The sequence below is a fragment of the Dromaius novaehollandiae genome, chromosome Z, assembly GCF_036370855.1.
Source record: "Dromaius novaehollandiae isolate bDroNov1 chromosome Z, bDroNov1.hap1, whole genome shotgun sequence".
In the NCBI taxonomy this organism is placed as follows: domain Eukaryota; kingdom Metazoa; phylum Chordata; class Aves; order Casuariiformes; family Dromaiidae; genus Dromaius; species Dromaius novaehollandiae.
This window is the reverse complement of record NC_088132.1, coordinates 27,094,488-27,107,033: the sequence shown is the minus strand read 5'-3', so window position 1 is coordinate 27,107,033 and position 12,546 is coordinate 27,094,488. Positions and strand designations below refer to the sequence as shown.

At 35.7% G+C, this 12,546-nt stretch overlaps 1 protein-coding gene across 2 annotated transcripts in view; it reads right to left on the bottom strand.

Annotated features, from left to right (window-relative positions):
• LOC135324746 (intermembrane lipid transfer protein VPS13A-like) overlaps positions 1-12,546 on the bottom strand; it is a 115,586-nt gene that overhangs the window by 42,647 nt on the left and 60,393 nt on the right. For both annotated transcript variants that reach the window (XM_064501614.1, XM_064501615.1), the window contains 9 exons: positions 11,067-11,299; positions 8,565-8,657; positions 7,683-8,039; positions 6,811-6,912; positions 5,608-5,766; positions 5,230-5,491; positions 4,161-4,321; positions 2,413-2,516; positions 703-1,000 (listed from right to left, as the gene is read on the bottom strand). In XM_064501614.1, the coding sequence (XP_064357684.1) occupies positions 703-1,000; positions 2,413-2,516; positions 4,161-4,321; positions 5,230-5,491; positions 5,608-5,766; positions 6,811-6,912; positions 7,683-8,039; positions 8,565-8,657; positions 11,067-11,299 (1,769 nt within the window). The remainder of the gene's footprint in view (positions 1-702; positions 1,001-2,412; positions 2,517-4,160; positions 4,322-5,229; positions 5,492-5,607; positions 5,767-6,810; positions 6,913-7,682; positions 8,040-8,564; positions 8,658-11,066; positions 11,300-12,546) is intronic.

The window sequence follows — 12,546 nt, the reverse complement described above, 5'->3', positions numbered from 1 at the left end:
TTCCTTGTCTCCATCTACATCTCTATTATCCTATTTGCAAGTAGCAAAGCACAATCACAGCAGTTCTACAGAGTGAAACATTTGCTGCTGAGAAACCAACGACCACACCGTACGTGCTTCAGGGGTTTTAATTCAGAGTGGCTCATGTCAGGCCCCGTAACAAATGCCCATTAACAGTCAGAGCGCACCTTCTGGTTTCATTTCATTTGAAAAGAACGTACAGTCTGGGACCAGCCTGAAATTCAAGCCAAAGCTTGGCGAATAGGCACCAATGGTAGATTTTCTTAAAAATCACCCTACTGATTGCAAATAAAAGGCTAATGCAGACCAATCCATTTATGCTGCTTCAGGCAGCCATAATTCACACAAGAAACTACACTGTTTAATTAGGTTCAAGCTGCACTTGGAAACCAGAGAATGACACACTCAGAAAACCAAACTTACACAGTGTAAATTTCTCTTTACCTATGTATCTAAAGTACAAGTTATTAACAAATGATTAAAAACAGCGTTTTTCACATTCCACTACTGTTTCAATTCTGTAGATACAGACATGCCTTTAGGATCTGCAATTCTGCTTCACTGCTATTCCAACAGAAGCACTTTCCTTCAATATCCATTCATAAAATACATTTAAACTAGTTCATCAGCTTACATAACATAGGCAGGAAATAGCATAGAAATTAAACATTAAAGAATTACCTCGACAGAGTAAGTTATTTGATATGGAAGAAGGTTGCGGAGAAGAACAGAAGGCCATAAATGTACAACATATGGAAAATCCCACTGGTCATCCGCACATAACGAAGATGTCAATGTGTCCTTTACTGGGACAATATTGATGACAAGTGAGTAGTTAGTTGACTTCACCGACTGGCATTTCCTCTGCAATAAGCTGTCAACATTTTTCATGATTTCATCAAATGTAATTCCTTCACACATATCATATTCTCCATCCACTCCATTTTCACTGGCTAGGGGTTGCAAACTCAGTCTGGATCTGTAAATGAACAAACATTTTAAAATACTTAATAGAATATTGACTTTTTCAGTTACTACGATGCTTTTACAATGCTAATATTCTAGTATTGTTTGTGTTTTTGAGTATTTCTGACAGTAATTCATTGACTACCTTCATCTTGCTTAAAGAAGGAAGCAAAAGGAAGGCTAGTTCACAAGGTTCCTGGGATTTTACTGGCTGCAGTTTTTTGCTCCACACTCTACACAACTTTGGAAAGAAGGGACTGTTGGAGACTCTTACAAAGACGCTGCCCAATTCCTTTACAAGAACTGTTATTTTTCGGTTCTGAGGAAAAGGTTTGGATGAACAATTCACTCTTATGACAGAGAGCTGCAGAAAGTGCCCTTCTTTCCAGTCACCAAGTATATGGATTATACACACATAGCTTTCGTAAGGCAACTGCTTTAACCCAGTCAACTGCTCCTTGACTTACGATTTTTGCCAGTAAGCAATTTCTGACTTCCTAGTGGAATTCACCAATATTCCTATGCAATGAATCAGAATGTAGCTAAATCTTACTAAATAAAATGCAGGTAATCAGAAATATTAATGAACTTATAGTATCTTCAGTAAAGTGCAACCAAAAAGGAAAACAGAAAGAGAAAGGTTGATATTATTTTGTTGAGAAGAACACTGAAGCATTCTATAACTTACAATCACTGTGTACACTTCAGCAGAAAAACTTGCATATTCTAATATTTATGATTACATAGGTGTCATCTTATAAAATGGGAGTGGAATAGAAGGAAAAAACTCTGCAATCCTAAAAAACAACCAAAGCACACTTTTAATTGCCTAAAGTTAGTGACAGTTCAGCTAGCTGCTACACACAAACACATTTCAGTTTCAATTGGGTATTTGAAGGTAGTGATGACAGCTACCCTGGAAGCAGAATCTTTGCATGGTTGACAGGCCTTTTTCTACCTCTATGATGGCGACTAAATGTATTAGTCTGAATGTTATGCTTCAAAAATCACCCAAAATCCAAATCAGCCTCTTTTTTCTCCTTTTCAAACTGCAATAAATCACTCAACATCATTCCACTATGAGGACACACTGTACTGCGTGGATAACCATCACTGTGTCCCAGAAGCATACAGGCTCAGATTCTTAAAGAAGTCAGTAAGAGTTAAGCATTTAACTAATTTAAGTTGTTCCATAAAATGATTTTCAAAAGAGCCTAAAACCACTGATTCAAGAATAATATTTTGTTTAACTCAGACTATAAAATCTGAGACGATTCTAGCCTACAATGATATAGTCATTATAATATTAGCTAGCAATGGGAAACACATTTTTGAAAATAGTATCTATTATTGTATCCATATAATTATTCTAAAAATCAACAATGTATAAATGTATTCCATAACAAAGGAGCAACATAATAATACCTGTAAGAGGACAGGGGTATGCTGAATTCATTTTCTGGTAAAGCAGTTCCTAAACATCTTCCTTCCTCAAAAATATTTAATGGAATTGAAAAGTGATTCCTTATCTACATAAAACAAAAATCCAGTAAGATACGATAGGAAAAACTGGAAAAATAAGACACTCTGAGCCTAACAGAGCACAGTATAAGAACTCTCTCACTGTTCATTTTATCTATTTGTAATTTTTGCGCAGGTATTTAACAAGAACAGCGTCTGATACCACCTTTACCAAATTTTACTGTGCAGTTCAATGTTATATTTCACTTATGAAATTAATACATTAGCTGCAAAATCCTCTTCAAGCAGAAACTTAAACCTCTGTAAAAAGAAAGACAAGTAAATCTGAACGACCTGATAATTTGCAAAACAATTTTCTTTTCAAAATGTAATAGATACATTGCTTGCAGGTCCAAACCCATATGGCAGAAAACACAAGAGAAGTACAACATCTGCTTAAGGTTGAACCACTACACACATTGTAATTTGCGGTGCATAGATTTTTTAAATCTTTGGAAACATTCGTTTTATGTTTTTCATACAATTTAATCGCATTATTAGCTCCTGGGAATTCATCATAATTAGCTGTTCTCTTTCTACATTTTCAATTGTTTAATGTTCTTCATTGCAAATCTGTGTGAAAGAAATGTCTAATTTTGCCTAGATGCTCTGAGAATTTTAGACAGATGTTTACAGATTAATCTAACATAAAGGCATGAATTACCAACACTGACTATAGATTTTCTGTTGTCATTAATATTCAGTTATTAATATACATTAATATTCAATTTTCTATTAAGTCTCTAAGCAGATCAGTGTTGTTCGGGCAATAATTTTGTTATATACAGTACACTCATCCAGTTATGACATTATATCACACACAAGAGTGCTTATACATAAGAGTGAAAGATTGGTCTTCAGTATCAAAGTTGTATTTGAACTAAATACAAGCATGTGCAGCAAAAATCAAACACCTGCTGTTCTTTCATTTCCTATCTGAACAGAGACATCCCCTGTACTCAAGCATCTAAGCTGTGTTTCTGTAGCAAACATGCAAATACTGGAAACTGCAATATTCTTTCCTACTTCTGACCCATTTGCAATTACTTCCAGAGCTTTTACAGATCACGACAAAGTCTGGATACTGACCAAAATCTAGTTATCTATTATTATCTAGTTATCAATCTTGACTGATATTAAAATTAAAATTTAATTTAGGGAAGAAAACAGTAAATTTTGTCATTAACGAAGTCATAAATCACTCTGGGGAAAACCTGCAAATGAAATGTGACAGTGTCACTGTTACGTAACACTACTTTTGGGACCAACTATGAAGTTCTGTATCTTTGCTACCATATGAACAATAAAATGTGCATCAAAAAGACTGCTTAATCAGAAAGTGGCTTCAAAAAAGGTTTATGCTCAAAGGGTTTACGCTCTTCAGCTGATCTGGTACTGAATTTGAAATTCAAATAGAAAACGTTACTGATGAATTATCCTGATCTAAAATCTGGTCTGTTCCCTCCCTGCCTTGTCACTTTGAAAAGACTCTGTTCTTGAAATTATCTTCTAAACTGCTTTACAATACAATTACCTTATTATGAACATAAGCAAGCTTACAAGAGCTGTTCAGATCAGTCGGTTTGTATAATATGGTTTATGTAAGACTGCAGGATCATTTACTCTCATAAAAAAAAAAAACAAAAAATAACCTGGATTGGAGAACGTATAGTTATCATCTTGCTCCCTTCGACAGTATCAATTTGGCAGACAATGGATCTTTCAACACCTGATCCCTCATGTCTTACAGTGTAAAGACATCGGCCCACTTTTGTCAATGGAATCTTTTCCACCACAGAATGATTATGTGGACCTAGTGGTTGTAAGATGAGAAATGAAAGACTCAAAAAGAGCATAAGCATATATTTGAACAACAGAAACGTGCACTCAGGAGTATTTTCTGTACCACCCAATCTGTAAAACATGTGAGACAGATGAAAAAGTGCAATCATCACTTTTAATCTGACAGTCCTGCAGTGCTACTAAATAACCAGCAATGATTCTCTCTACCCCACAGAACAAGTAAATGAATCCATCAGTTTAAAATCTTTAGTGCTTTTTTGCCACTGCAAATAAAATTAGTGTCTAGAAAAAAAAAGTTTACAAAATGTAATGGTTTTTTTAATAAGGTACAGCATGTATATATCGTAAAAACAATTCAACTATTACTAAATCACAAGGTCAAGACTGGTCAAACAAGTTAGTTTTGAAAAACTTTAGTGCTACAATACATAAACTTGTATTGTGAACTCATACACTAAAATAGTAAATTGTACCTTTAATTGCAGTTTTATTTTAAATTATTTAAAACAACCTTTTCTTAAAAATATTCCCCTTTAGAGTAAATTTTTCTATGAACACGCATACAAAGGCATTAGTTTGCTATGAAGAGCTATTATTTTGGGGCAGCTTAATTCTGCATTAACTGATGAATACAAATAAAAACTATTTAACTGCAGTAAAAAATGATGAAATAAAAATTAGTTGCCTCAACTATGTACCATAGTAGAAAATTTATACTACAGAAGTTGTGTTCAAATACCTGCAAATTAACAAGCAAGATGACTATAATATTTAACTGAGAAGACCAAAGCTGGCGTTCAGATATTGCCATGCAACCCTGGAAAACATTCTTTTCATGTTATGCAGTCCCCAAATATTTACTGAGACATATAAGACGCAGTTTACAGAAGTAAAAGATTTATGAATTTTGCAACTTACAGATTTGAATGTAAAACCTTTTGCTACTCAGAGTTGTCATTGCTGTGAACTGGTCTCTCTCGTTTTTAGTTCTGACGTATTCCATATTTAAATTTTCTCCATCTTCTAAATGAAATATTTTTGCTCCAAATTCAACGTTAATGACACTAAAGGAATCACTAGGTGAGACAGTGATAGGAAGTCCTAAAGAATTTATTATTACAAAAGGTGCTCGGTCTTTTTTGAAGATGTCTGAAGTTTGGCTCGCTGCTTCAGCAAATGCCTGGAAAACAAAATACATACACAAAACAGAAATATCCTTAGTAAGACTTCATCAAGATGATCTGTGCAAACATCTGTTTAACATGATTCTGAATCTGCAAAATTAATCTTTCTTACCGTGCCTAAGTTACTCAACATTAGTAGTCCACATTTGGATAGTGTAATATTCAGCTGGTCTTTTGAGGAAACATGTATTACTGTTTTATATTCTGGGACTTTGTAGTTCTCCTCTTCCGCATCTGATTCAACTAATGCTTTTTTAGCCTTCTTTTTCATCTGTAAGGAGATTTTTAAAGAATTCTTATCAGGTCATTCTTTCCATAGAAGCAAACTCTACTTTAACACAGTCAGACAACATTTCCCTTTCTAGAAACAAAGATGATAGTTCAGACTAGAGCTGCAAGTTCTTTTGCAGCCCTGCTGTAGGGTTTTCCTTTTTTAATCACACACACACACATATATATATATATATATGTATTTAATTTTAAGAGGGAGAGAATAAAGAATGTTAACAGGCAAAAAAATACAGTTGAGAGGTCAATGAAATATATTTACAATTGTATTTCAAATCTGAACAAGAAGATCTGCAGTTTGACTCTTTACCTCCTGCTTTTCTCTTTCATTATGGCCTTAACTTTCTACAGTAATGGTCTCAGAAGGGTAAAGATTATTTGGCAATGACAGTCCCAGGAAAAGGACAGGTTTTCCATTCTGAACAACTCTCAGGCAAAAAAAGATTTTGAAAAAATGTGGACTAAAGAGTTAGGATAGAGGGGAAAAAAAGTATCTCCCTTCCTTAAAATAAATATTTTTCTACTTTGAGATCAGAGTCTAGATTATGTCCTAATGAAAGATGAAGCTGAAGTGAAAAGAATTACACTCCCACTATGTACTGTGTGCAAATCAATAACAGACATCAGTTTTTTCAATACAATTCTGCTACAAATACCATTGTGGAATGGGGTAAGTCATCTCCTCTCCTTTCAAAGCCACTGAATGCATGTCGCTACCATATGAACTCACTTCAGAGAAACTGATATAAAGCCATCATGATTATCTAGTGCAACAGGAATCAAAACTTCTTACCACCCAATAAGCAGTATTATTTTAAGTATTTGTGAGTTTGGATGTTCACTGGTGCCCCCTACAAGAGCTATTTTTACTCAGTAAAATGGCAAAAATGTCTCAGTAACAAAAGGGAGGAACCAAACTGTTACAGATTTAATTGAATCTCAGCAATGAAAGGGGCTTTTTTTTTTTTTTTAAAGGAGAAAACAATTTTTATTTATGGAAGAAATAGGTTTAGTCTGGAAAATATACCTTGATTTCAAGAATCCATGGTTTGAATAAATCAGTCTTCTCAATTTCTAGTGGTTCAAGTAAAGGTTCCCACACCCCAAACATCTCATTAAAATAGTGAACCTATGGAATGCAAAAATCAATTAGCTGCTACACAAGTAGGAAGTTACATAGAACTGAAACGAGGAAAGCTCTAAAGATTTTAAAAGACATAAAATTTGCTTTACAAATACATTAATTGCTTTGGTACAATAAAAGACTTACAATCAGATTGCACTTTTACTTTATTCCCACCATTAGATGAAGCAAATGCATAAAGCACAAATGAGGTCTGCAAATCTCTATCACAGAGACCCATTTCCAAATAAGTGGTAAAAAGTCTGTAACTTAGAAAATATAATTTTTGTTTAGACTGTAGGCACATTTATAGCACTACAAAATAAAGGCAAAAGAATCCACCTATAATAACCAATGAATTTTCTTGTCATGAATTTTCATTTATGAGCCAGAATTTGGAAGATTTAAGTGCAGTACTGGTACCAAGTAACATATTTTGGTAATGATACATGAACATATTCTATTGCAATCATAATTTAAAGATGTCAAAGAGTTTTAGCAGGTTGCTACTCCATAATTTAATATTGTTGCAATGGACCTTCAAGAACCTGCACAGAGTGTACATGTGAGATTGTATACCACAAATTACTGCCATTAATACTAACACATTAGATATTTACTATTAGATACATTAACACCTTATGTCCTGCTCCTTCAACATGTATCTGTATGAGTTTAGTAGTCAAATCTAAGGACTACTTCTTATTGTGTCTAAATAAACATAATGGGCTTAGTAATCCTCAGAAAGCTTTTCTTCCATTTTTAGGGTTCCTCACCTCTAGCTCAAGCCGAGAACGTAGGTTGATAAGAGTACTCCAGTTTTTCACTTCTCCAAGAAACGATGACTTTGCTAAGAGCATTGGTACAGTTCGGTGACCAACCCCAGCTTCAAGTGTTATAATGACCGATTCAATATTCATTTTCAATGTCTCTCCTGTGGGAACCAATTCAGCGGTTGGATTTATATCTTCCTTTTCATTTGATTCTTCAAGAAACCACATTTTTAGATTTTTTATATCTTTCTTATTCCACAAATCTGGAGGAATTTGACTGATCTCCTTCTCTGACGTTTCTGTAGTTGGAGAAAGGGCTGATGTAATGGTAATCACTGTATTTATTATTATCGGTGAAACCTAGAAATAAGAAGTTTGAAGAATCGGAAATGAGAAGTAGCACAAGGAAAAAAGTCGGTTATTTTCAGACACAAAATTATAATGAAAATGTTACACCCTCCAAACACTTTGCTCTACCCATAACCCTTTCCTCACTTTTGAGGACTGATTCCTTTCCCCAAGCTACATTTTAACCTGTTCAGGTTTTCAATTCCTGCCCATCTTCCAGAGGGTAGCTTTCAAAACTAATCATCCAACTCCATATATGCAAACACCTCTAAACTTATCTCTGCATTTCCAGACATCATACAAAACACAGATTCCCAAAAGTGTAGTGACACAATTGTTATTTTTTTAATTTTATTTTCACATGATAAACAGCTAGGTGACCTGACAAAGATAGGAAACAATTCCTCACCTTCAGTCATTCCTTCTCTTTTTTTTTGTTCTTTTGTTTTTTAAGGAAAGATATCCCAACAAGCAGCTTTAAAGCTTTCTGAGCAGGAGGGGCAGAAACTTAAAACCATGATAAAAAAAACTACCTACTTTTATTGCTAGAGATTTAATCGTTAGATCCGCAAACTGCGGGTTAGTACCCAACTGCTTCATTTCGAAGAAGAAGTCACAAGGCTGTAATACCTATAAAAAGGAACAAAAGAACATGTTTAATTGAAAAAATTTTAAAAATTATATAATTTTAAGTATTATGAATACAAAATACTGACAGGAAAATATTAGTTCTTCAAAGTAAAAGTAATCTGAACATTAATATTAACAGCTATCCAAACATTAATATTCATACAAATGTAAAGGGGAAAAAAGGAGCAACATCTCAGCCTTTCTCAATCATTAATGTGTCAGAAATCAGCTGTTGTAAAGTGTATCACTTTACAGTAACTCCATTCTTTAGGGAATGAAGGCTGCAGATGTCTTCAAATGATGCAAATGCTTGTGACTTTTGAAGAGAACCAGACTTTTCAATTAATGGCAACAAAGCAACATCAACTGTCTGAAGTACCTTGCAGTTAGTTGTTTAGAATAAACAAATCACTGTTTGAATCATAATCACTCAGTTCCAGCTTTATTTTACAATCAGCCTTTGCATACTCCCATTTATCAAAGCTTACCGAAACCCTAAACTGTATGATAAACAAAAAGCTATGTGATGAAGAAAGCGGTTGCATGTAATTAGACTCCGATACTGCAATGATAGCAGTATTTGCTCTCCAGTCCCCACCTGAGAAAATAAGCATCTCTCAATAACAGTAATTTCCAGTAGGATTAATTTTGCAGGCTTTCCCGTCTTCTCTGTCCTTTCCCAAATCAGATGCTAAGAGCACAAAAATACCCCAAATCAGTTTTAGCATCCTCTTCCCAGCTGATTTCAACCTAACAGAATTGTTCGCCCATATTATTTTGTCCACTGTTGAAGTTTATGCTTTTATTTCTCTTTTGCATTACAGACAGGAATGAAAACAACATGTCTTTCTTCAGACCAAGGTACAGGTAAGAAACGCAGGTAAAGAATCTCATCACGTATGCTACTCTTACCCAGGAGACTAGCTTCTGGATTATCTACGGAAGTCTATGTATCGAAATGATAAATCCATCTACCACTACTACCTCAAAGTTTAAGCCTTATAAAATCTTCATAGGAATACCAACTTAAAAAAACTTGTGATCTTCATAAGACACCATTCATAGAGTTCCTTTTCTTGACTAAAGAAGTCCACTGAACATCACCTGAATCTTTATTTCTCTAACTAGTTTCCCAGACTGAAAAGCTGGGTTCAAAGTTTTCCTTACCTACACATGCCCAAAATGACCAGCTATGCTGCTACCTGCAGAGAATGTCTTCTTAATTGATCTCCACTACTCTCTTAAGAGTGTTCTGAATCTTTCAGAGAAGGTACTATTTTGAGCATCAGAACTAAGGTTCTCAGAAGTTTTCTCCCCTCTTTATATCCTAAGGATCCTATTAGATACAGATTGGATTTTCTGTTCCTACAGTCTGGGCTAAGGTTCTGGCAGCTGGGCCTGAAGCCTTCTAATTGCATTCTGCAAAGCTTGTCACATTGACCAGCTAAGAAATGGAAGTCAAGAGACTCTGCATTGTGTCATGACCAACAGTGCAAGAGTATCACTTTGTTTCAATCAGACACTAACACAATCACTAGATTTTTAACAGATCACTATAATCAAAGATGTGCTTATACTCAAAGAGCTTCTATGAAAGTATTTGATAAGGAGATAAAGTGGAAGTCACGGTCCTTTGCACATTTATGGTTTTTTTCCAGCCTATCTGGCTCCATAAAGTTCAGGCATAATGAAGAGTTGAAAAGACAAGCTCTTCAAAAGCCATCTGCAGTCTGAGTACACAAATAAACAGTTGGATGTACTGGAAAGTTGAATTACTTCTCTAAAACAACAATATCATTTTGGAGTTCACTAAGGAAGAACTCTAGTCTGGTCCCCTGTGAAGGCAGGAAAAACTGTAAGAAGCTCCAAGAGTCAAGGCATTCCCACCTTGCGAATGTCTGATTCTGTTGCCAAATTATAAACAGGCAAAGTGCTATTTTAAAGGATTTATAAGCCTTAACGCAAATTTCTGAACTGCATACCATTACTAGTTTAACTCATAATACATAATTTCTCCCCTACCTGTGACCCTTTGCTATCCACTTACACAGACATTTGATACAAAATTTTAGACCAAAAATATTCCAAATTTATTAAGTTGCATCTCAAATAGTATGTTCTCATAAACTTCTATCTATTTTGCTTACCTGGGACATAAGAGATTACCTTCTTCTGCTTCAGACTATTAATTTTACACTGTTACAAAAAAAACAAATCTTAAAGCCACAGACTAAGAATACCACACAAAACTGAATAAAAGCAACAATTTACTTTAGCCACAAAATGTTATTCATATAGCTATAATCAAAACTTGAACGATGAAAGCTTCTGAAATAACTTGCATGCTAGTAGTATATGTTATATAGTGCCTTGTGCCTTGTAAATACAAACCTCCTCCTGGAAACTCACCGTAATACTGTTCCCTTTTCTTTTTTCTGGGAGAAAAGGGCAGGCTTTCATTTGTATCTCTCTAACAGCAGCTGTCATGCTATACCTTTCAGGGCTATTTTTAATGAAGACCTCACACTGAGTTGTAACCACCAACGCGGGAGCATCGCTTCTTGTTAAATCGGCCACAAACACAATCTCTGGATTTTTAACAACAATATTCATTTCCATTGTAGAGACAGGCTGCAAAGGTGCTTCAAAAATATAAATTAAATTAGACTGGTTGTTCAAAAATTGTCATCACTTACATCTGTCATAAGTTTTAGAGGTTATTTTAAAGATTTAGTGATGAGATCTGGCTTAGACAGAACATTAAAATGGTCAGCTATGAGAAGACTGAATAGAATGTCAAGGAGATGCAGAATACACACATGTACAGTAAGTTACAAAACCAAACACATATAGAGGGGATGATTTCCTCTTTCAAAAGATCACATGCAGATTATTCCACTGCAGGTGATCCCAAGTGGCTGTCATTGCAGGTGGTAGCCTTTCCATACAGAAACTTAATGACTAGCTTGTCAAAAGCCTACGTCAGAGCAGGAAATCTAAGTAACAAGCAACAAAATTGCCACATAGCAAATATAACGGGCATTTCAATCAAAAAAGCTAACGAAATAACTTGCATTCTAGTAAATTCACTTCCTCCAAGCTCAAGGTGAGTGCATCCCTCTGAGTAAAAAGTGAAGCAAAGGGGGCAGGATACCTGCATGGATGAGTAAGGAGCTCCTGGCAAAACTCAAACAGAAGAAGGTACTTCCTTCTACAGAATGTAGAAGAAGCGACAGGCCACTTGGGAGGAATACAGGAATGCTGTCAGAGCATGCAGGGATGCAAGGAGGAAGGCCAAGGCCCACTTCAAATTAAATCTGACAAGGGACGTCAAGCACAACAAGAAGGGCTTCTTCAAATACATCAGTAGCAAAAGGAAGACTAGGGAAAATGTAGGCCCGCTGCTGAGTGGGGTGGGTGCCCTGGTGACAAAGGATACAGAGAAGGCAGAGTTACTGAATGCCTTCTTTGTTTCAGTCTTTACTGCTAAGGCCAGCCCTCAGGAATCTCAGATCCTAGACACAAGGGGGAAAGTCTGGAGAAAGGAAGACTTTCCCTTGGTTGAGAAAGATCAGGTTAGAGATCTTTTAGGCAAACGTGACACCCACAAATCCATGGGCCCCGATGGGATGCACCCAAGAGTACTGAGGGAGCTGATAGATGTTATTGCTAGGCCACTCTCCATTATCTTTGAACAGTCATGAAGAACAGGGGAGGTGCCTGAGGAGTGGAAGAAAGCCAGTGTCACTCCAGTCTTCAAAAAGGGGCAAGAAGGAGGACCCAGGAAACTACAGGCCAGTCAGCCTCACCTCCACCCCTGGAAAGGTGATGGAACAGCTCATCCTGGATGTCATCTGTAAGCATGTGGAGGAAAAGGTGATCAGGAGTA